The sequence below is a fragment of the Ambystoma mexicanum genome, chromosome 6q (assembly GCF_040938575.1).
Source record: "Ambystoma mexicanum isolate Mex_15411 chromosome 6q, UKY_AmexF1_1, whole genome shotgun sequence".
Classification (NCBI taxonomy): Eukaryota; Metazoa; Chordata; class Amphibia; order Caudata; family Ambystomatidae; genus Ambystoma; species Ambystoma mexicanum.
Window position 1 is genome coordinate 131,085,697 of NC_090937.1, and position 26,346 is coordinate 131,112,042.

Below are 26,346 nucleotides of genomic sequence, written 5' to 3' on the forward strand. Positions count from 1 at the left end.
AACACAACTATACATGATTCTAATGTCAAAGCCACAAGGATAGCGCATGCAATTGCTTGTTCTGTCGGTAATGGTGCAAGGCCCTCTGTTCATGGCTTTTTTGCAATGCAAATTTAACATCTTCTTCAACAATCATTATAATTACTATGTATGCAATGATGTTGAATATTACATTTCAAATCCTTTGCACCAGATAATACAAACAATACAATCCATATGCAAAAAACAAGAAATGCTAAATTGAGCGACAGATTTAAGGAAAAGGGGAGAGATAAAGAGAGAGAGAGAGAGAGAGAGAGAGAGAAAGAGAGAGACAGAGAGAGAGAGAGAGAGAGAGAGAGAGAGAGAGAGAGAGAGAGAGTCAGCAAGAGAAAGAGCAACTTATGCAGGGACAAAAGGAGGGAGGAAGATAACCAACAGGATGGCAAGGATAAAGTGACGTGTTTCACATGAACACATCGGTGACCTCATTACATAGTGTTAAGAGTATTCCCAGTAGGTGTGGCTACAATTAGCAGACTATTAACAGCCATTACAGAATTCTGGTGGTGCTAGGCACAACCTCCTGGCAGCAGAAACCAAGCTTCATGGGCTGTACTTGTAAAGTGGTGTAGTAACCCTGCATCACCCCCATGCACTTAGGACTTTGAATGCCAAATTATTATAATGGAGCCAGCATTGTAGGCAGGAAGTCTGTCCATGTTTACTACATACTATACTGGTGCTTGCTAATTGCCCTACACTTAGGGTTACAAAATATTCCATCTCGTTTTATATCTCTGTACATTTAGAAATCCACTATTAATCTTACAAAATCAGAAACGTTTTCTGATCAATATTTATCTTTCAAAAACAGCATGTGAGTAAGTAGGTGAAACCCCTCACTTTTATATAGCACTTTATTCTTCTTGGACATGCTTAAGATGATTTGAATAGCTGTCAGAAGACAAGAGGCTATGTTGAGGTTATCAGAGGTGTCCTCTATGAGGAGGTAGGGAAATAGTCAGTGGACACACAAAGGCTGGGTCAAAAATACTTGTGAGGAAAACAGTGTGGCAGAAAGGATGGAAACCAAGTGTGTATAAAGTGAAGTACATAAAATCCTGCAGGAAAGTATGTTATGATCTCTGCTTCCAAAAGGTCAGGGTTTTCCCAACTCCCTTGGAAGCAGATCCATAACCCAGGTTCCGAGTGCCAACCAGTTCCAATTGGGACCTTTTGGACCCAGTCCTGGCGCCAGTGGCACCCGGCTCATAAATATGCCCAGTCCCAGCGCTGGAAGCGCCGGGCTCATAATGCTTGGGTGGACTTACCTGCAGCAGACCATGCTGCTTACTTGCCTGCCAGTTGAGCCTCTGATCCTCTTCTGTTTGGAACTACTTTTCCTGTTGGGTGGGGCAGGAGCCAGCGTGGCTGTGGAAGGAGACACCTAAGCACTACAGGAGGCTATTTAAACCACACCCGATGGATGAATCTTGCTTTGCGTTATTCTGCATCCCCTGCAGCAGAACGCTCATCGTGTCTTCTGCATCTGATCCTGGGCCTAAGGAAAAAGGCTTACCATCCTGAATCCAGTCTTCAGCAACACCTATAAAGACAAGAAAGAACAGGTTAGCATTACGGTCTTCAGTGACAGCGCTTCACTTACCTGGTCCATCGGCTGTCACCAACGCCTCGCGCTGCATTCCGGCATCTGAAAGACAAAGGCTTACCTACTCTTCGTGCTCTCTGGAGGTCTTCGCACTGCATTCCGGCATCTGAAAGACAAAAGCTTACCAACTCTTCGCACGCTCCGGAGGCCTTCGGCGCTGCATCCCGCATCTGAAAGACAAAACAAGGTGCGTTTAAAGACATTGGGGAACTTTAATACTCACGTGCCATTACTCCTTTCCACATCTAACCCAGTGGGTATTCCGGCACCCTGCAGCCGCTCCGAACTTGTACCTGCAAAATAAAAAGACAGTTAGAGCGCATCGTGAAGCAGGCAAGAAGCGCTTACTTACGTGCTTCCAGGCGCTTCTATTCATCAAACGGGCTCCATCTTCAACTCACTTCAGCTGGTCATCCGCCATCGCCGGAACCCTGCAAAACAAGAGACATCATTACTAAAGACTTTTAAAGACATTAGAATTACTCGAAACTTACCGTTCGTGCAGTAAACGACGGACAGCAGTCCTCTGAAGTCAAGAGGCCTGCTCCCCTTATCCAGTGAAGAAACTGGTTACAGCACCCTGCCCCGAGGCAGATGGAGAGCACGGCGTTCACTTGCCTAAGGTGAGAGAGTTAACCTTTGGGGTTCTACAGGAGAAGAGAAAGGGAAGAAGAGAGAGACATTCAATAACCCAGTTCATTAATCCCATATTTTCTATCTGCAGACATCTTACCCTTCGAGTCAGACATACAGTGCACAGAGGTCCAGCCCAAAGAGCCAGCCTTGTGTTACACATCACCTTTGAAGATACGGTATACGCCCAGTCAAGACCGGCGCCTCTACGGGAATCAGGTGAGCGTTACAAGTATTCCAGGCAAATCCAAGTGGGGGACGTGAAATGCATTGAATACAAAAAGAAACCTGGCTGAACAGTATACCATGTGTTTTTTGTGAGTTAAAGAATCCCAAAGAAGACCCATGCTCTGAACTGCAGTGAATTTCACTATGAGAAAACCTGGCAGGAGAGTTTGCCTGGTGTCCTTCGGGTCTGGGACCTGCACCCAAATTGTATCAAGGAATTATATTAAAGAACCTGGCAGGGGAGTTTACCATGTGTTGTTTTGTGAGTCAAAGAATCAAAAGGAAGATGCATGCCCTTAGGATTCTTGAATTACGTTGAATGTGAAAAGAACATGGCGAGTGGAAAGATTTCTCCTGTAATTAGTTGCAACATCAAGAGGAGAGGAGTTATTCTACTGAGCTACAAAGAACTTGATTATTCTTTTGTAATGTTGTTATGGTGGAAAGAAACCTGGGGAAGGGGGTCATTCCCTGGAATTGTGAACAATTTTCTTGGAACTTTTGTTGGATTCATACCTTTTGTTTATCTTGAACATTTACGCCCTTTGCAAGTTAAAGACATGACCCTTAGCACCTTAGATTTACTTTTAGTGTGTGAGGGCTTTGATAGGATTTTGGACATCTTGAAGCACAACAGGCCCTTAGTTTTGTTAGAAGTAGGAAAATACCTCCTAGATTAGGGACAGTGAGGTATTTTTCAACCACTTTATTATTTAATGATTGTTTATGGCATACAGCATGAGTCCTCCGTGTTTGTGTCTCATTCCTGGCTCCTCACATATAGTAAATACTTATCATAGGAAAATGCATCATTTGCTGTGTTGATTACAGTATGATTTTGTGTTGACCAGGGTATCAAACCAGGGCAAAACCAACCCCCATCTTTCGACCATTTTCCAAGGGACTCTTAAAAAATACTTTAAAATTCCAATAGCTTGAAGCTTGATGTGTTATCAGAGATTGCCATTAGACTATACCTGTTTCATTATTGTGTTTCAAAAGCAACTTTATCCATTAAAAACAACCCCTTGAGCTCTGTCTGGTAAAAAAGCTCAATCTTCAAGCTAATGTGCTGAGAACTAAGAAAAGCTGTCATGTTATTAAACATCAATCATTGACTATGGCCTCACAAAGAGATGTCTAATATGACTCATGTCAGGACCATTGGGCCTTTGTCCACAATTCAGATGGAGGCAATGATTAAATAGGTTGCATTATCTGAAGCCATTTAAACATTATTGGGTTCCTGACATTGGAACTATAACAGGTACTCACATGGGACTGGGTGCCTTTCGAAGCTAAGAGTCCGTCTTTAATTTGACAGCAAGTCCCTTCAGTGTTTAAAATTAATAGAAATTATTAGACATCGATACATTGTGCATATTTATCACAGATATTAAGGACACATTTCTACAATTCATAGTTCCTTAATTTGACATCAGTAGTTATGAAAGAAAAACAATTTATCTTGTAAAGTCTTAAGAGCAGATTAGGCTCCCATATTTTTGTAGCCACAGGTATAGAAATTATAATCATCAAATGGAGATTAATGATGTGTATTCTCTGGGAGTGTCTGATTATTAAACAAGGCAATGAAAAGACTTGTCCAATCAGAAAAATTTGATGTCACATGAAAATAGGAGAGATTACATGAGGCAAAACACAGAGGAGGAGAACAAATCCCTCTGACAACCAGATTGTTTGGATTATGGTTAGTAACAGCTGCCTGCCTAACTGCAGGGGTGCTGAACTAGGAATAACTGGAGATGAGGCACCTTGTCCAGCAGGGAGAATGAAGCAGGTGGTGGCAGATTACACCTGTGCTAGAGGGGCTAGAGACCAGAAACCAAATTGACGCTAGTTCCCTGAAGCAAAATACGTATCCTACCAGTGAGTATACAAACCCCTAAAGCAAATCAACTTTGTCCATCAGCATCTTCTATGCTAATTCCCAAAAGTGGGTGGTTTAGAAGTGCTATTGGCAGTGGTCCCCAATGGTATACAGGAGAATTGTAATGTGCAATGCATTTTGCTTCTCACTATATATTAAGTGGCAAGTGAAATTTTCTTTCAAGAAAACCTATTGCATTTGTGTGCTGTGTGTATAATGTCAAAATGATATCACTTCTGTGTAATATGAGCACATTTTCTTTTTGTAAATCAAGTCCAATAAAATGGAACCCCATGTGATTCCACATGTAAAGTTGGAGGTTCAGACTATAAATAGAAGGCCGGTGTGCCATAGCCAGACAGGGAATTGCTTACTTATTTGCAATCACTGTATGCCGTAGATATTTACAAAGAATATTTAGAGCTGGAAGGCAGCTTAGACATATAGTAAATGCAAATCCCATGCAAGCCCACGTTATGACATTGCATAGTGAGATTCATATGTGAGGCAAAAAGGGAGGGATACTTATATTGCTTCATTTTTCTTCTTTTCACATAGATTTATCAACCAAAGGCAGGCATTTATCAAGGTTGCCAGACAACTACATACCAGCTACAAAACACCAACAATGTTATGGTGGGCGTAAACAGGGTTGGCAGAAACCATTCCATCTAAAAATATACAAGTAGGATAATCATTTTAAGCAAAGTCACACATGCCACAACACTACCTAGAAACCATTGGTTGAGGTACATCTCCATGTCAGAGCCATATCAGCAAGGCATTGTGAAAATTAACCCACATGCAAGCCTTTTGCTCCAGAACATTGTTTTCGTTTTACAGGGCAATGCTACTTTGTACATAGCTATATCAACGCAAAACAGACCTACCCAAGGCTGCCAGACAACTACATACCTGGTTCCACCCTTTTTAGGGATAATCAGTGCAGTATAGTTTTAACAGCCTTGTAGTTGGAGCACTGGGTCATCTTTATAAAACATAAAACGTCTTGGAAGAAAAAAGCATTCACATGAAATGTGAAAGTAGGATAATCCATTCCAGCCAGGTCACACATGCCACAACAACATCTAGTAGCCAGTCCTGGAAGTTCACTTCCAGATCAGAGCCACATCAGCTAGCCATTGTGGGTATTCACACTGGCCTAAAATGCAAGTATTTTTCTCCAGGGAATTGTCCTTGTCTTACGGACATTTCTCAATTCTGCCAGAAAACTACATACATGATTGTGTTAGGGATCATTAGCTCAGTATAGCTTTGAAAACCTTGTATCGTGCATGTTTACCTTCACTTTAACAAAACAAAATATTGATTTTGAAATTAGCCTGAATTGTGAATTGTGACTGTATGTTAGAGGGTAGCATATCAGGTATGCCCGCTTGGGTAGAATCCATACATTAAAGGAAACATATCCACAGAAAATGATGGCCTTTTATAATGGGTAAGAACCAGGCAACCCTTCTCAGCAAATTAAGTCCACATGCAATCACTATGGTATGCCCCTGGTTCATGTTTGTATCCATGATGATGCCACATGAACTAAAAAAAACATCTATGGAATTTCTGACTATCATTCAACTTCAACATTATTGCCTCAAATCAAGAATGAATAATGTGACATAGACAGGGGTTTGACACACTCACACGCACAGATGGCATACAGATATAGGGTTGTTTTGTTTCTGCAGAGGAATTGCATCGAAATAGTGGTGATCCTTGAAGACATGTACATTGAATAGTAACAATGTGGATCACTGGGGCACTGATTTCATGCTTGCTTTTTTGGGGCAAGCCAAAATATGATTTTCTGATACCTATGTGTGTAAAAGGATCTACTCCATTGTAATTTTGGAGATCATTGTGAAACAAGACAGTTAAGCTAATTAACTGCTCAAATGAATCACACAATGCACTTGTAACATCATTTCTGTTCCATATACTTCAAAACGTAAGCTCAAGAGTTTACTTTGAACTATCGGCTGTTGCTGAAAGTCGTTACATTGGATTACAATAGCTATTGAAGAAACAATGTGATAAAACAATGAGAGGTCTGTCATGAATGCATTGATGATCGCACTTGGTTTAGTCTTAAAAATGTTTGAACATTTCTGTTTTATTTTTTAATACAATGAGCATCGGATACAGAATGGACGTCTGTGGCAGTAATACTAAAACTTTGCATCAGTACAAGTGCAATTAGCATTGGAGCAAAAATGCCATGGCGTAGACATACAATCTTGTATTGCATTTTTTACCCAGGGCAATGCTTGCTCTTGGTCTAGCACAATGGAAACATGTGTGTGGGTTCACAAGTGCTATGCACTCGTGCAACATTTCTTTAACATTGCCCAAAGCATGCTTAAGGGTGTTGTGCAATTCGGAAATGCAATCTAATATTGCAAACTGGTTCAGAGACACAGCAGAGGCTTTCGGGAGTGAGCAGAAGGGTTGGCCTAGCTCTGACTTCAAATCATACAAACAATGTTGGTACTTTGGACTGGAGATATGAAAGGAACTCTGGCCTTCAATGTTGGTAATAGTAATAATCTGAACTGGGAGGATCCTTATGTGGAATACAATCTAAGTGACGTTCTGATTTCCACTACACCAGAAGCAGGACTCACAATAGCAATTAGAAATGCAAATCACATGTGCAAACGTGATTTAAGCATACTTGATATATGCTAGGAAATGTGTAGATTAAATGTACATACACTGACAATTGGCGTGCAGCAAAGTATCGGGCCAGCATCAAGGGAGAGGCCAAAGGAAGGTATTGAAAACAATGGTGGACCCCTTCAAAGGAGCACGTGCTCCTGCAGGTTTGCACATTCTACTGCACGTGGAGCACTTTCACTATTCAAATGGGCACTTTTGTATGTGAAAGGGAATCGGTATTAGCCTACTTGTTCGAAAAACATTTCACCTTTTATTTTTGACTGAATTGTTGTGATCGATGTTTTGGTCAATATTTGATCAAATAGTATTAAATATATATGTAGGGGTGGGATAAGGGAATAGGGGGAGTTGTGGGAGGCCTCCCTCGGCATTTTCAAACAAAAAACGACCAAAAATAATGTGGTCAAATGTGAAAAGGTCAAATATTGTCGACCAAGTAGACCTAAACCGGGGAATCCTTTATTGTCTTTTTCGTTTTGTTAACTCACGGCCGGAAAAGGCATGTGGCTTACTAACATTTGCATTAATTACATTTGTTTCTATGGACTCAGGGTTATTTCTGCTAATATATATATATATGAATCAGAATACATGCACAAATTCTACATAAGTGTATAAATGCATGCAATTTCAGTGTGTTCTTTAAAAATAAAAAAATCAGCATTGGTTTGGGAAAAAGAATCCTACGGGGTAAAAATCCTAATACAAAATACGTCATCTCGTTTTAACACGTAGCATATTTTCTTGGTTTCTCGCAACTCATTGAATGCTTTGTGTCCAAAGTCCGAATATGCTCTACATATTTATTTTTTCAGAGACCAGGTTATCAATGTGGTGGTGTTGTCTTGTCTTTTACCACCAACCGTCCTACTGCTTTTGTCCTATCCCTGCATGACAGCTGCTATCACTCCTTACAATCAGACTAACCTGCTGAAGATACAACCACCACCAATACCAACGTGATGCTTGTCACAATGAACATCATGATTGGCTTGCATGTTCACCCGTCATGATGAACGCCCCTCTCCACCCCTCTGTACCGTGTCATTGTTTGGAGCCTTGAAACAAGCGCTCTGAAAGTGCAGCTCCGAAACCAGCAAATAAACGGCGTATCTCCGTGTGTGAGATATCTCTGTACCAGCTTGCCCATTCAGCGCCATTGCGGATGGGCTCACTGGGTATGTTTTGTTGACCCCGGCAATTGTGACATCCGCAATGGTGTTCCAGTGTGCACACAATGACTTTGAGCAAATGTACATATTATGGCCCAGATTTACAAAGGTGTTGTATAATGGCACAATCCAAATGAAAAACGTTTTATAAATCAGGTTGCATGAGTGTGTGTGGCGATTGTTAACAGGTTTCGGTCAATCTGAGAAAAACAAAACTGCTAGACTAGGTTCATTTTGTAGATCAGCAATATCCTTCCTTATGTGTTGCGTCTTGCACTGTAAACTAGACAGTTAAAAAAAAAATGCTATAGATATATGTTATTAAAATGCTCTAATGACAGTACCCACACACTAGCAGGGATATATATATATTTTAATCCAGTGTGAATATTTCTGCTAAAAAATAAAGCAGAGGAATATATTGTATACACACACATATTTCCTCTTCCAAAACCTGGGCAGAAGCCCATAAAAATAAAACATAAGCAAGCACGTTCATGTATTCAGAAACACAGAGGACATGTAAAAGATACCTCCTATAGCAAAATCAACATTTTAAAATGTAAAATGAGCAAAAATTCTGCTGTAAAAAAAAAAATCAATCCGTCATTCAATGCATACACAGATAAATGCATAAACATTGATTGGAAGAGCGTGTCTGATCACTGACCTCGGAAATGAAGGCCTTGGCCGTGGTTGGACTCATCACGAGGATGGCCCGCCTGAGAGTATCCCGGTAGCGATGTAGCTCCTCGATTCGCAAGGTGGCGAAGAGTCCAGTGATCATCTTATTGATGTTGCTCTCCACCTTCTGCAGCGCTACATCCATCCCCTGCTGTGAGACTCTGTCCAAGAACTCTTGTATTCCACGGATATCTAGGAAACATCAAATGCCCATAAAAATGCTAATCAGGTTACGGTGGATGTGTCCGTTTTGTAGAACTTGGGGAGACCGAGATTTGATTTGACTATTATGAACTGTTCGGATCGCCTTCACGGTCTCTTCACATAATTGGAAACAGGGGGATGGGCGCACGCTAGACAATTTCTGCGGAATAGCTATGCTAGCAAATTGTTCTTCTGCGCTGAGTGAGACCTATGTCTTTCTTTTTTTTGTTTACATTTATTTTACAGCATAGTTTATAAATAAGCCAATGGTAGAAATATCATACCTTTCCACATCAGCTATTGTCTTAGCAAGAGTGTAAATAAAGGGCATATGTATTTATACTAGCACTAATTGGAATTTGCATGTTGCAAATGCTATTTCATGTGTGCAAATTGCATTTGCACATGCTTGCATGTACCGTATTTCCATCCACAATGTATACAAAAATAGTAGAGTCGCCCAACAGAACTATTTATTTTATGATTTCTCACTTTAACAATTAAGCATAAGCAATACAAATCTGTGCCTTCATCAAATAGCCAGTCACATGAGAAAACGACAATGGGCCTCATTACGAGGAAGGCGGTAGAGGGTTAACGGCGCCGGTATAGCTGCCGGCGCCGTTAACCCTCTACCGCCTCATTACGAGGTCTGCTCGCGGGTCCCGTTAAGGACGTCTGGTAAAACCAGGCGTCCTTAGCGGGACCCGCTAGCAGACCAGGATGCTAACAACGGGCCCGTCATTAACGGGCCCGTTGTTAGCATCCTCCCCATTCCCTCAATGGGAATTAGGATGGACCGGGTCCGGTCCCGGGAAAAGGAATTACCGGGCCCTCCAAGGTTGGAATGGCCCTGTATTTGGAACCCACACCCGGTACCCTGTATGGGGGTAGCCATGCTGCTAAAAGCGGCATGGCTACCTCCATACTCGTAATGAGGCCCAATGACATTATATATTGAGAAGTGCATGGTTCACTGTCTAGCTCTGTGCACGTACAAGAATACCTTGGGCCATTTTGTCACTTCTAAAACGGTCTACTAAAAACGATTGGTATTCCATAGTGAGGCAATACGTGCTATAGACTAACATACGCGGAAGAGTAGAATAAAAAAAACACATTCATTCGTGACATTGCACACATTTAAATTCCTCTGGAAGCCATTGCTTAATGCGTGTAGTATATGACCATGCTAATGCTTACAATAAGATTTCATCTCAAACTCTTGTGACACGTTTATGTAGCAAATATGTTCATGTGTTAACTTTGAGAACAGAGAAGTGGCATTTGCCACAGTAGATTTACTTTCAATCGTGTACCACTGCAAGGAATTGCCATCTGGCACGGGTGCAAAGCCCTGTTTTATTTTTATTTTTATTGAATAATAAAATGATGCAGGTGGTTCCATCTTAGAAAAGATAATCTGCTAATTAGATTCACCCTTCGCCAGCAGCATACCAAAGCATATTATGTATTAGTGGACTGCTGCATCAGTATCCTGAGCCGCTCTGCCTGCTCTACCTGTGGCACTGAGCAGGTCCAAAAGTCACAGATGCCCATGAAACAGCAACAGTGACAGAAAAGTCTCTGTCACACAGGAGCGGCTTTTAAACTATGCACTCATGTACCCAAATGATGATGATCATAAAATGCCAATGATGGTGGTAGGATTATATCTCAAATAAATCCATGCCTAAATGTGGGCATAATTCATGGCACATCTTTTGATCACAGCCGGCACATACCAATTGAAATCACACATGCAGCTACTTTGAGTTAGCTCTGCTGTGGAAGGTGCTGTGTAGTATGGACCTCTGGATGGAGCCTGCCAAATGCCAGGGCATGAACCTGAAGGGCTGGGGCTCCTCTTTGATCTCTTTCTCAAGGCAAGTTATGTCATCCACCGAGACAGCCACACTCTCAGAAGGGGGCCGCTGAAAGTGAGGGAGCCTATAAAACATGAAGTAGGATCGGATGGGCCCGCTTTGATAATGTAGGAGACCACTGGGAATGAGGGAGCCCATAGAACATAAGGGAAGAGCAGATTTGTGAAAGAAGTGTCAAGCCTATTGATGCCCCCTACAGGGATTAGACTCTCTGTAGTGGCCGGTGCAAGGATTACAGCATCAGCAGCCCTCATTTTCATGCCACTTGACTCGGGGGAGCCGCAACATTGGAGGATCCCATTGTCTCTATGGCACATTCGGAGACGGGAGTGTAACAACTCCGAAGTATGGATCTGGACCCCCTGAGCGTCTGGCGCAGTGGATTTGACATGTTCTCTTGGTTCATGGTTGGAGGCAGACTGGCTTCAGAGAGTTCTCAGCAAGAGGGGTGAGCTTTTAACTGAATTGTGTGCCATGTAATCCTTTTGCATAAGGGTGAGCCTACGGAAGCTTGAGGTCCAGTCTCTGTGGCTTCTGGGGAGGTTCCTGTTCTTATGGCCTAAAGAAAGAAGCCGGGTAAAGGAAAGGAGAAATCATCCGCCTCCATAAGAGACATGCTGCAATCTGCTGACGCACCTCCAATACTAAAACTTCAGAGCGGCCACCGCTGGAGGCAGTATTGCAAACAGCAACTTAAGGGGGCATTGCTCAGTTGCTGGCCTCCATTCAAAAAAGATATGACAGCAACTCTTCAAGAGGTGAAAGGTGCTTTTCGGGAATCAGCACAGACTGTGCTGAATGTTGAACCATGAACGGGAGATCTGGAAAATGCTTACTGCAAACAGAAGAATAATTACACCAAACTCGAGTAACGGATTCAAAACCCGCAGCAGCATCGAGAATTTCTGGAGGACACTGACATTTTGGGAGACACTCCCACTATAGATCTTACTCTAGACTGTACACATGGAGTGTTTCCGAACTTTCAGAAATGTAAAAATCACATCCTGATGTCGCAGTTAGGGTGCATTTTTTTAAAATCTAAGGAAATGATTCTCCAGTGAATACAAGGTGCAATCTCTTTTGGAGGCAGTACCATTGACTTTTTTCAGGACCTGGAGCCAGGAACAATTAAAAAACGTTGTCAAATGAAGCCCTTGACTCAATGGATGAATGGCAAAGATATTTCATACAGATGGGGCTATCCCTTTAAAATCATGTTCCCAGACAAAAGGGTTCCACATCAATTCACCACCCTCTAGGCAGAAATACCGGTGCTCAAGATTACACAGGAGACCAAGATGGCAGATAACTTGGGTGCTACTGCTGTGCAGTCAGAGTCTTCACGACCAAGGTCTCGGAAATCGAGACGTGGGGGTCACCAACGTCTATTTTAGGATAGAAGGGAGAGGAATTTGGACTCCCTATCGATTAACTGAAGAGGTCTTCATACCTGGAGTTGCCCATTTGGATTTGTTAAAATGCTGTCCAATGAGCGGGCTCAGAGCCTCATTGAGATTTCGAATTAGGGGTTAGTTCATGTTGCTTTGTTATACTTATAATTCTAGATCATAGCATGCAAATGCATTGGGAACACGCATCCTGAAATAGGTAAATACCTGATGATTCCGCATAACAGGGTGTTTTTATTTTCCTTTTTAGATCCAATGCATGTTTGGTTACAAAATTGGGTTTGTGATTGTCGCACAGATCAGGGATTATTGGCCCACATGAATAACCAGTCCAGAGGTGTCAAATTCAAGAGTTCCAACACTGTGAGATGCGTAAGGGACCACTCATTTTAGCTATATGACCCAGAGTTATATAGTGGGGTTGGTATTATGGAGGACACTGGAGGCAGGGGTTGAGTTTCATGGGCTTTGTCGGCAGAGAGAAGCTGTGCCTATGACCTCTCTTAAAATAATTCCATGAATGTTCAGGGACTGAAATCTCCTGTGAAGTGGAAGTGTGTGTTGGCTGAATTGTTAGAGCTGAGGGCAAATATAGGACTTACCAGATTGGCCACTGTTACGATGCAGAGAGTTTCCACATCCATTTTTTTTTTTTAATCCTCTCTAGTAAATAAAGCGGGAGATGTGTAATATTAGTTAGTAAGACATTACACTTTCAGAAAATAGCGATAGTAAGAGATGATCAGGGGAGGATTGCAGGTCTTCATATACGCATTGGGGGGAACGATCTATCTCTTTTTCTGTTTATGGTATCAATCAGCAGCAAGATTCCTTTTATGAGAGGCTTGTTCCACGTATTATCCAATTTCAGCAGGGAGAACTAATAGTAGGGTGGGGGGACGCCTCAATAAAAATGGTTCATGTTGATATGGACCAGTCAGGGCTTAGGATACGAAATGATCTCAAGGGTCCTACACCCTGTTGAGAGTAGTAGCGGAACTGGACTTAGTAGACGTTTGGTGACATTACTATCCTCACACAAATGATAAGGCACACATTTCCCATATTCAATATAGTTATTCCAGGTTAGCTTTTTTCTGAGTGTCTCAGGCATTGGTGCCCTTAATTTCCACTCTAATTGAATTGAGGGTGATTTTGTCCAGACTCCTATAACAATGCATCTTGAAGTTCATGGGCCCACCCTGTGAAGTCTATGTTATGTAAAATGAATGATTCACTTTCTGGGAATGATAATACGATCACCAAAAAGATTTCTCAACATGTTTATGAGAATAAAAGAGAGGATGCCTCAAAGTAGCTAATCTGGGAAGCCTTTAAGCCCACAATAAGGGGAGGGCACATTAGTTTAGCATCAGCACGGAAAATCATTTTGGCTACACAGAAACTAGAGATCAGGGTTACTGTTCGGGTGCTTGAAGAACAGTATAAACGGGGAGGGGAGGGTCAATGAAAGTATATCAGTAGTTGCAAATGGCCAGAGCTGAGTTGAAGGCTGCATGGGCCATAGCCATTTCCAATGCATTATTGAAAACTAAAAAATATTACTTTAGCATGTACAATGACGCATCTCTTGGCCTATAAACTTAAGTCACAACAGGTGAGAAATGGAATAACAGGATACACGATGAACACGGTCAGATGCACGATTCTGATGCTGCTAAATTGGATATCCGTTCATGCTATTATTCCACTCTATTTGTGGAGGAAAATCTGGGATGGCTTTTTTACAAATGTTTTGCGGATCCGTTAGTTCCTCACCTCACTCTGTTATTTAATAACTTCATAACGATGGGAGCAATCACCCCAATGATGAGCGATTCAACATTAACACGTTTGAGTAAACAGGGCAAAGACCCGACAACATGTGAAACTTATTGGCCTATTGCAGCGCTTAATTATGATGCATGTCTATATATTCGACAATCTTAGCTAATAGGTTGGCAAAGGTACTCCCAAGGTCAATTAATCAACATCAGACAGGAATTATCCCTGGTATTCAGGCTCAAGACAATATAGAGAGAGGAATTGATTTGGTGGAGCGAGCAAGGTTGGACAACCAACCCAATGCAAAACTGATGAAAAATGCTAAAATAACATTTGGCAGGTTTGACTGGGTGTATCTAAAAGAGGAGTTGCTAGGGCTTGGGTCTGGGTGATGCATTATAACTAGAACCCTGGCTAACTTTGTTCATCCCACTGTAAGAAATACGATTAATGGTATGTTATCTAATCCACTATCTCTATCTAGAGCAACTCACCAGGCGAGTTCTCTCTCCACATTACTTTTTGCACTGTCGATGGAGCCGCTAGCTTAGATTACATGACAACATCTTGGGAGGTCAGACACACCATAAATTAGCACTATATGCAGATGACCTTTTGTTTTTCATTAGACACTCTGGTTACACTTTGACTCATATGGTATCCCTTTTGGAGGTATTCCGGAAGTCATTGGGGCTTAAAATCAATTATACCAAATCTCACATTCTTAATATCTCTGAACGGCTGCCCCTATTCAAGATTTGCTGCAGAGGTTTAATTTCCAACAGGGATTGGGCTCATTGAAATATTTAGGGATTTTTATTACTCCGTCATATGACCAATTGTATCAACAAAATATCCCCCGGTTATGTAAGAGCAAGGGATGGACAGGTGGGAGAAGTCTGCAATCTCATGATTGGGGAAAATAGCAGAAATACAAAGGAGGATTGTTCTAAGATTATTATATACCCTACAAGCCATACCAATTATGCTTCTGAAAAAGATTCAACAAGAACGAGAGCCTCATGTTTATAAATTTATATGGGTGGACAATTCCTGAGGGTTTTCACACATAAAAGGATGGCGGCCAGGGAGAACGGAGGTCTCAGTGTACCAGATTTAGAGAGCTAACTATTTTCAGTGCAATTGTTCCCTCTCCTAGAGAGCAAAGCAGGGGGTTCTAGGGATAAGCATTGAATAACTATCGAACAAGAGCTTGAGCGGTTCCTATACTTGAGTAGTGTTAATGGTCTCTGGGTGTTGGAACAGAACCTGAAGAAATCCTCTGGTCGACCCGGGACCACGCAAATCTGCATCCTTGGGAACCACCATTTTCTCACATAGAACACCCCTCTTCACTCCTACTTGATGCCCAGTTGCTGCTCAGTCTTGCACAATCCTATGTGCCCAGACTGAGCTTGATTGGCTTGCATCAACATTCGACACCGGGTCTGACTGCGTCAGCCCACCAAGAACTGAATCCAGATACTGTTGACTCTGAACTGTTCCCATGGTCCACTGGGTTCCTAGAGACTGCTTATGTAATTATTGCTTCTGTTTTCAACCAATATATCCTTTTTGCGGGTAGTCAATTACCATCCACCTCTGGAAATACGCTCAGAATGCTATGTTTTCCAGCCTGTAGCATCTTCTCTGCTCTTCCTTTTGTGGCGGGTATTTGTACACTATTCTCTATTAATTCTGCATACAGATGGTGTCTTTGATTAAAGTTTATATATGTTTAAAAACTTTGACTGGACATTCCTGTTAGGGAGAATTCTCAACATGTGCTAATTTCCCTTACCTTTTGAGACCCCCAGCAACTTTGCTGGATTTCTAAGATTTTTTTTTAGATTTTTTTTTATACCTGGGAAGAGTGTGAGCCTTTTTCCCACTCTTCCATGTATTTTAATGTGTGTTTTACTTTTGTGTTCTTTGGTTATGTAGTTTTAAAACAACTCCATAGGCATCCTCTTTTTCTCTGTGTCACACACTACCTTCATTGCAGTGACACAGGGATGTCTTCCAGATTTCCCAAGGTTTAAATACCTTCTCTGGGACTGGCTACCATCTCCCAGAGCATGTAAAGTTAAACTGACTTTACTAGTCTCTTTAAATTTACAGACCCAGCACACACTATCTTCCTATAGAGTGCTGGAGGGGTTGCCTCGCATCCCCTGGGTCAAAACACTCTTGTAACAATCAAATATTACCCTTTCCTACTTTAAATGGCTGGTGGCAATGGTTTAGATCAACCTACCATGATGTTTCCTGACTGCGAACAACGGTAGCTAAAAATCGGATCAGCCATGTTTTTCAATATGGCGTCCAAGACCTATCTGTAAAAACAGACTACCGTTAACTTTTTTCACCATTTCTTTTAGGAAAGGTCCTTCTTGTGTTTGTCTCCGGGTGCCAAACCAGGTTTGGTCCCTTTGTTGTTGGCCTTTGGCAGGTGTCAGTGTTGAAGCCTTCCTCTGGCACCTGGGTGTCTGGGGTGGACAAGATGTGAGGGAGGTGCCCGAAACTCCCTGTGCTTAGTTTCCTAGGAGACCTGAATGCACTCTGGTGTGACTGGCCAGATGGCTGTCCGGCAAGGACAGCCACCCTGCTGTGTGATTGACAGCTAGGATGGAATGAATGGGGGAAAACTGTTTAAAAGCAGGTCTCTGGGACTTGGAAAGCAGAGTCGACCACTGGAACGAAAGTACCGAAGACGAACTGAAGGAAGAGGACTGCTGCAACTCCTAGATGACCGGTGAAGCCCTGCTGCAGGTCCAAATTGCCTGAAACTTCATCGACACAGAACCCTTCAAGGTTAACTTCTTGGGCACTTCCCTGGGCAGTGCAGGAACCTCCCGACGTCCTCCTTCTTGTCCCCATGACTGAAGCACCGGAACAACGAGATCTGCTCGCCAGACATAACTGCCTCAGCTACAGCTCTTCTTTACTTTAAAGGTACTGGGCAAACGCGGTCCGGCAATCTTTTCGGCCATAGGGAAAGTTTGTGAAACTTTCCTGACTTCGAAGGCTTGTCCTTCCCTAAACATTCATCTAAGCTTTCGTCTGACCAAATTCTTCTAAGATTCGTGGCAAAGACTTAACTGTTTACTACCAGACTGTGCTATCCTATACAAAGACTCTGAACTATTGACTTCGGCCCAGGTCTATGAAATGAATTGCTGGTTGTAGTTAACTGAACCCCTTTGCCCTGCCTATGTAAGTATTTGTGCTATTGATTCTTATAACCTTGTCTTTTTACCTCTTTTAAAAGTATCTGAAGTGCCATTTTCCTCCCACTTCAGGGAACTGAACTTGTTCAGTAACTTATTGATTGTGTATTTGTAGAGTATTAGTATATGATATTGTGCTGCTTTTGCTAGTGTAATGTTTTCAAACTGACTATGTAAATAAATGTATCTTCTTTTACCAAGAAACCTTGAGTAAGTGTGTATTTGAATCACTGTATTTGTTGGTCCTTTGTGTAACTTTTTCTACTGCTCACTTAACTCTTGAGATAAGTCTGGCTGCTCAGCCACTGCTACCACATAACTGTGTAGTACAGGCTTGTACCAAAGCTGATGTCGTACTGACACTTGTGTCTTAATTGCATGTAGTGTTCCCCAAGGGTACTGCATGTAATTCTGCCTAACAATCCCTTTATTGTGGACTGTTATACTGTGATATTTGGGTCACTGCTATAACCTTCACACCCCTCTCAAGAGGATGGCCTTCCCTCAGCCCACACTACCACAAAAGGCAAAGTAGGTACATCTATTAACTGTCCCTCTTTCATTGTTACAATTGTATTGTGTTTTGGTTTGTAGAAGTGTGAGGACTGGGTGGTCCATTTTAACTTTACTCCTGCTTGTACACCTGTATAGCAGAATCCAATTTGTCACAACCACATACTAATTTGTATTACATACATTTTATCCACCGTGTAAGACCAATAATATTTTAGAAGAGAACCTGTGAACTTGTACGTATATGCCACGTGTAATACTGTGCACTTTGATTTTCTGTATACGTAGCAGCGTCTGACAGTAATGGAGAAAATCAGGAGATGTGAGAGTCTCAGATTTGCACCAGCTACAACTACATTATCCCTGATTCATAAAGCCCAAGAGAGGAGAAAATATGGACATGCCAGAAGCATCGACTGAGTCCAGGTTGCACATGAACATCTTAAAGATTTTCCAGGAACTGGAATTCTGAACATATGTGCAAGCATATATGAAATTAGCACATGCAAAATTACATTAGCACTTGTGCAAAGGCAGTCAACAATAACTTGCCCTGCTTCTGATGCAATTGTGTGTGCACATACTGTGATGAATTGTCAACTGGCAAGGGTGTAAAATCACTGGATTTTTTTATGTGTTATATAATGCAATGATGCAGGTATTTCCATCTCTGAAAGGGCAATCTGCTGTTCAGATTCCCCTTTCATGGGCTTCATGCCAAAAGCATTGTGTTATCTGTGACCGACTGCACTAGTGTCCTGATTTACAGCGACTGCTCTACCCGTGGCACAGAGCAGGTTCAGAGGTCACCATTGCTCATTTGGCAGCTGGAGTGTCAGACAAATTTCTGCAGTGCAGGGGCTGCATTTAAGATATGTTCCTTTGTACTAAGACTATAATGACCATAAGTAGCTATTATGGTTGTGGAACAAAACTATAAGAATAAAGCTTTGCCTGGGTTAAGACATGGTGCATGACCCTACGTATGATCATTGCAGCCACATTACATTGATATTGTTCATGTGTCAGCCCTGTGGACCCAGCTCTGATGTGGAAGGATTATGTGTATTCCTCCCAGAGAAGGCCCACTCCATACATGGACAGGACTGCAGCCTTGGCCGATTGGCTCTCTTTGTGCCTTTGTAAGGCATGTAACCCCCTTTCCACAGGACAGCCATTTTCACAAGACAGCGGCCAGGGAACAGGAATCAAAGTTTACACCCATTCACAAATAGCCAGGTCTCACACCAGGGGGGTTGCATTTTAAAGGGCCTTTATTTCTATTAACAATGAAAAGGGGCAAAGTTAGTGTAGTTAGAGATGGATCCGTTCATTTTTGGGAGGGTTCTGCCATATTGATTCTCTTGTCATCTCTTTAGCTTTCCTGTCCCATCCACTTCCTCTAGAGCACATCACTGTGTGTGTGACATCATAATGACAATGTCCACACATTTCAAAAGCAAGCATTGGATTCCTAAAACAGGCTAGCTTTCGTCCAATCACCTAGGGACGTTTTCCTATAAAAGAAGGGGGGTCTCCCACCACTTACCTGAATAATCTTGGCATCATCTTGAAGCATCTTTGGATCATCACTTGAGAAGATTTCCCAGGAGCCTGTTCTGAGATGAAGCCAGCTGTTCTGAGGCAGAGCTCTGTTCCCTAACCTTTCCCAGTGCCCATTGGGGGTGAACTCTGCTGTTGAACCATAATACTGTCTTTCTACCATCCACGTTGTTGCCTAAGCCCTCACCATGTTGCAGGTTCCCCGAAGGTGTGTGCCAGCCTCTCTCATGTTTGGGAGCCCAAGAAAAGGACAGCCATTGGCCCTTGAGATGTAGGAGTTGGACTCACAGCACCTGTAAGCCAGAACTGCCAAGGCCCCTGTTGTTGATGAAGACCCGATCTGAGCTATGACTCGAGCTCGTTTGATGCCGAGCGGTCTAGAAGGACCCTTCAATGCTGCCCTTTTTTGTATGTTTTTCTCTGAATCAGCATCCACTGTTTGACTTTGCTCACTGCCACACAGCACCCGCAAACGTGGGTTGTTGCCTCGGCTCAAACCACAACGTACTTCTGCTGTGCCTTGTTCAAGCCAGCACCCAAACACCAGCTTCTTCATTGGCGCTCCTGTAAGTCAATCGACCTGATCTAGGTGTTCCCCAAACTGTGACCTCCAAGCCTCTGCATAATATCTACTCACCTGCACATCCTGGTACCAGCTGACCGCCGTCAAACTGTGACCACTGACCAAACCTGGGGACTGCCCAATCCGCACAATGCAAGTAGACAATTCCAGACCACTTCCACCATCTGTTCGACTCCAACTTGATGCCAGATTGCCGCTGGACCATTCCAACTGCTGCATCCTCCACCTGAGCTGACACTGGGATTGGTGCGAGAAGTCTGTATTGGCACTGCCGAACCACGAAGCACTGAAATGTAGGTACTATTGACTGCTAACTGCACCCTTGGAACGTTTTTGGGCCCTAGAAACTAGTTAGGTCACTTTGAACCTTTTTTGCTCACACGTGCATATCTTCTTTTTCAACAGCATTGTGGCTTTTGCTTGTCTTTTACAGCGATTCATTACTCAGAGTGCTCCATCTACAATGTTTGCTTACTGTGTGCTCTTTCCTCTGGATGTAGTGTTTTTAGTTAGTTGTTATTGTGCATAGTGTGTCTGATTAAAGTAGCTATTTTTAATAAAACCTTGATATGACATTCTTTTATTTTGAACTGTTATACTTCCCTGTTTGGGTTGCTACTGAAGAGTTTAGTCTTCCCTCTGCCACCTTTACCTCAAAATACGAAAGAGGTATATCTCTTGAATATGCCTGTTTTAGTTTTATGATTGTGTTGGCTCTTGATTTGTAGAAGTGTGAGGATGAGTGGGCGTTTTAGTCTCTACTCATCCTTGTACCCATAGAGGGTAGAAGTCAATCCACAGAAGTCAATCCATCACAAATGCACCATATGCATATGTGCAAAGTGCATTTCCACTTGTACTAATGTATTGCCTCTCCTGCCCCAGATGTGTCCATATTTGCTCCATTAATAGTGTCTGTAAATCAACAATAAGGGACCAGGTGCAAATCTGAGATGATTTTGGACATCTCTTCATTAGCGCAAGAGTAAATCTTTGTAGATGAGAACCATTGTCCGATCAATGCAAGAATAATTCTTTCAATCAAATCTTTTTTTTAATTTATTTTTATGTGTAAGCCATTGTAATTTGCAATGCAAGTAACATATTGAGGTAAGCATTGATTTTGAATTTACGCTGTTAATGGTACATTTTCTTTATACTGGCATTTGGCCTCATTCCGACTGTGGCAGTCCACAAATAAGGGCGTTGCTTGAACCGTACTGGCACCCTCTCCAGACCGCCACACACCAACTTTACCTTCATGGTTCATTGCGGACTGTAGGCCTGACCTACCAGGTGCAATGGCCCGGGTAGGCAGGGTTGTTGTCCCCATTCCTGTGCAGTCCAGGAATGGGGAATGACACATTTCACCGCCTGATATCCGGGGCCGCCGGGACTTGTAATGTACCTGTGGCACCGTGATCTCGATCGCCGTAACAGTGTTACGAGTTTGGCGACAATCTGTCGGTAGCACTGGCGGGTTACGACCAAACTCGTAATGAGGCCCACTTGTCTTATTTATGCCTGATTTTCACCACATATCTGCAGTTTAGACTGTTTAATTTGAGTAGTTAGAAATAGTCAAAAAGTAATCTTCTCTAAAGGGGAAAAAGTAGACTTCACTATGAGTTTGCCAGCAGGCCGGCGGTGTAACCAGAGGCCTACTGGCAATCTCGGCTTACCGTTTCCACCACCCGATATCCCAGTAATGCTGGAATATTACGGGCGGCAGAGGAACAGTAAGTTCCCATTCCCATGTATAGGACTCCATGGGAATGGGAATGGGAACACTGAAGCACCAGCACTGTTAGTAACTGTGCCGGTGCTTCAGTGAAAACGTAGCCGGTAGGGGCTTGAACTACTGGCAGGTCAGGCTTGCCGATAGTTCACTGCCCCTACCGGCAGACTTGGAGTTTGCGGATCTAGAAAGACTGGAAAACCTATAACGAAGGCTAATGTGTGTTAAAATTCACGAGTCACCTTATTAGCAGTATGCGTGTGAAACAATTGTATCATATGGATGCTCCTTCACGAACCTCTTTTCGCCCACTCCATATCACTATTAATGTGTGCATGACGTTGGTAAAGCTTCTTTTAAAAAAAAAAAAATTCTATTTAAGGAACTGTAACCATTCATAGCAAAGATAGGAATTCAGCCTCAGCCTATGTATGTGTGTTGTGGGTGATAATGCACAAACCTAGCTGGGAAGCAATAGAGCGCACACTATTATATAACTCTTTATAGAATACCCTCACCTGTAAGTTAAGTTATACTTAAGCCTTTTAGACGGAGGGAGGAGTCATTATCGTGGCTTGAGAACCCATCCATAGGTTAATCTCTGGTGTGAAGCTGAGCAAAAATAGAGAGAAATGCCAGTATCCTACAAGGGTATTATCACATAAGTGCTATGCAACTAAGAAAGTAGACAAGGTTTTCCTTTCGAGACACACAAATAGTCCACTCAAAAATGTGCACTGCTGATATGATCGTTTAATGAACACTGAATTAGTAATAATAACAGGTTCTCATTCTGAGTTTCATTGCTCTTTGTTAGTTTGTAGAACCCAACGTTGCATGCTCTTCTCTGCCGACACACAGATGACACGCATTGCTTCTATGCTTCATGTTCAAGTCTGAATGCTTGGAATTAGGTCCATACACCAAATATAGACTGCATTCCAAATGGTACGATCGGCTGAGAGAAGGTCTATACTAGGATGAATGCGGTACCTCACCTTTAAGACATGGTGTAATGAGCCTCAAAGTCGGAGCGAAAGCCTTGCATCCAGCAAGGGAAATTAAGAGGTTTAATGGACCTATAATGCTCAGTGCTACCCAAGGGTAGGGTATACCATTCTATTAGGATCCATTTGCTCCTTCATGATCAATACAAAGGGGTCGAAAGGGCAGAAATGGTGGCTGAAGCTTTATATCATATATTAACGTTGGTTATTGTTCTCTACGTTATGGGTGTAATGATCACCCATTTTGGTATTTACATGAACATGTGTATGCACTGGCAAGTTGATAAAATATACATCCGCCTTTGTGGTCAAAGATGAAGGTCTGCTGCTAAGGTCGCTTGGAATATGGCATGCCGAGCAATCATTGGCTGTTATCGGTTCGCAGAGTTATAACATGAGTTATTATGTTGTTTCACTTTTGTATTTACTTAACAGACATTTAAAAACACAATGCTGATGAATTCATATGGACGGTTTAGAATGGCAATACAAAGATGGGTATTTGAATTAGAATCAAGTACATAAAACACAATATTTATATATTTTATGTATTTAATCTATTTCTAAAGCACTGTAGACAAAGGCCCTGAGGCATGAGAGAGCTACATCATGACAGAAAACAAATAACGTGCAACAGGAAATAGCAGAGAGGATCCGGAGTAGACCTAGGAACTGAGATGGGTCCTCACCCTAGGAGTTATCCAAAAAGAACAGTTTTCAGCTTTTGTTTGAAGATAGAGAGGCTCGGGGGAATGTCAGGTGGAAGAATATTCCACCAACGCAGAGTAGAAAATGGTAACCAGCTATTCTGTACAAGTGCCAGGTTGGCTTTCGGAACCCAAAGTGGCCCTGAGTTGTTTGACCTTAGGCAGTGTCTGTCAGGGAGCCATTTCAACTGATCTGCCAGGTATGATGGACTCTGGCCATAGAGGCAGGTGTCTGCTATGCAGAGGGTGTGAAACTGGATCCTCTTGGCAAGGGGCAGCCAATGCAGCTCTCTCCAAGCAGAGGATACATGATCAGATGTGCATAGTCCCATGACCGCTCTTACTGCATTGTTCTGCACCACTTGCAGACGGTTCAGTTCACCTTTACTTACACCCAAAAGACTGCTCGCTGCGTTGTTCAGACGGCTACCAGTGATGGCCCTGGCCACTGTGGCACAGCTTGGTGCCTCTAGGAAGGGCCTAATTTGTGCCAGGAGTTTGATCTAATAGGAGGCGTTAAAAACCAAGCAGCCAATGTGATCGCTCATAGAGAGCTCTTGGTCAAAGGTGACTCTTAAAGTTCTAACTTTTTTAAGGTGGGGAGAAGGCAATCTGCAATTTGAGCATGTGTATAGGTTGCGTCTATAATCAATTCATTAAAGAAGAAGAGTTATAGAAAAACAAAGTGTCATTCATTAAGAGAATGATTTCGTACACCTAATGCTATATTTAAACAACGTTTAGTCGCTGTAATGATGCCTGCTTTAAAATAGATAAACAGATGCATACATCATTCAAACCAGTTCAACAGGAAAGTGTTTTATGAAAGGTCATGGAGAAAAGAAGGTGGGCAAGTGAGAAGAGATTTGTGGCCAGGTGGGGTGTACTATTTAGTACGTAATAATACTCAATTTAGTGACCCTGGAAACATGACAGACTGATTTGGCTATACCAGTTACTATATATATTAATGCGACTGCTTAGCTCACTGAAATGGCTTCAACGAGCCTCACAATTCCTAGTGCCTCGAGTTACCTCAAAAACCTAAACCCCAAGGGCGGATGTCTGTAACTGCAACCACGATCCTATTGCAGGTACCTGAAAGGGTGGAAAAGCAGCAGCTTCATTGCTGCTAAAAAGTCCTCTACTGCCTTTGTAACAACACATTGGGCCTTAATACAACCGTGGCGGCCATGGGATGAACGGTGGTGGTAAGGGGCCGGCACCGTTCATACCGGGCCGCTACAGTATAAGTTTGCTCACGGGGTCAGACCATGGGTGCAGAGCGACACCCGCGAGCAGTCCAGGATGGTAGCAGCGGTACATTTGTGAACGGTACCGCTGCTACCATCCTTCCCATTCCCAGGAATGGGGACGTACCGGCTCCAGGTCCCACGAAAGGGAAATACCGGGCCCTCCAAGGACGGAATGGCCCAGTAAGTCCCCTTTTACAGGACCCAGACCCGAGCATGGGGGTAGCCAAGCCCTTATTAAGGGCATGGCTACCTCCAAACTCGTAATGAGGCCCATTGGTTTTGATGATGAGACGAATGGGAAACAATAGGTTGACATTTAATCAATTGCATTAATTCAGTTTCTATAAAAAGCAGCACAAAATGTGGGTCATAGCTCCGACACCTGACATCACTTTGAAAATATCAACTATATAGGGAGGCCGCAAGTGTGCCTCCACTTGCCTGACTAGCAGAAAGAATGCCTCCACAATAATCAAAAAGAAGCAACAAAATGATGGTCAACATATACAGGCCCAGAGACACACACAAACACACACACAATAGTCTACGGGTTACAGGATGTCTACCACATAGGCTCGGATATAAGGACAAGAGATGAACAACACACTCCCTATTATGTTGCATGTCTGCATAAAGTCTCAGCTGTGGTTTCTGGATATATGTGAGGGAGACCTGCCAGCTTCCCTTGATATCGACAAGTGATCTCCCTGTGGCAGGGATGGTGTTAAATGTCACTGCAACGGTCTAGAGGGGACCTAGAGTTTCCCCAAGACTATCATAGAAACTGATTCGTGGTTTTATTTTTGCAAGATGTAAAGTGACTTTACACTGGTGCAAATTGACTTTCCACTGCCAACAAACACCCTGATTCATGGAGCAGTGCAAAGTGTATGTTTCACGTGTAACCTTTGCACTACTCCATGAATCAGGGTGTTTGTTGGCAGTGCAAGGTCGTTTTGCACCAGTGAAAAGTCACTTTGCACTGTCCAAAAAATTCCATGCATCAGGCTCCAGGTTTTCTCCCTGCCAAGGTTCACCAGGAGGATCATTCTGTGGTCTACAATTTGCATGCCCATTTATTTGCATGTGCACCTGCGCCTAATGTGAAAGGAGCTAGAGCAACCAGGGTTTTGCGAACGTCCCTGGATATTCCCTCAGCCAGTTGATGGAACGGGAACGATGCACACTAAATGCTCTATTAGACCACAGTAAACCCAGTATTACAGAAGTGGCAGGATGGTTTCTTGTGCATTGCTAATGTAAGCCTGAAACACAACCATAGGGCAAGGTAACTTGTGCCCTCATTGTGGGTAGGGATATCACCCTGTGGTCCCCATTGCAACCCTAAAAAAAAAAAAACGTTTTTTTTAATGTTAGCTACTGGACTGTGGCCAGCATCATGTGGCTCTTTATTTTTGGAGTGACTGGCTATCTTGTTCACAGGCCTCTTAAAAAAAATAAAAAAAACAGGGGATTCAACATGTGCAACACTTTGACTAGTGACCC

At 42.7% G+C, this 26,346-nt stretch overlaps 1 protein-coding gene across 2 annotated transcripts in view; it reads right to left on the reverse strand.

The window, feature by feature from the left end:
- The window catches only part of GRID2 (glutamate ionotropic receptor delta type subunit 2), a 2,892,146-nt gene that overhangs the window by 1,531,353 nt on the left and 1,334,447 nt on the right, over positions 1-26,346 (reverse strand). For both annotated transcript variants that reach the window (XM_069630564.1, XM_069630565.1), the window contains exon 4: positions 8,943-9,148. In XM_069630564.1, coding sequence (XP_069486665.1) covers positions 8,943-9,148 — 206 coding nt within the window. The remainder of the gene's footprint in view (positions 1-8,942; positions 9,149-26,346) is intronic.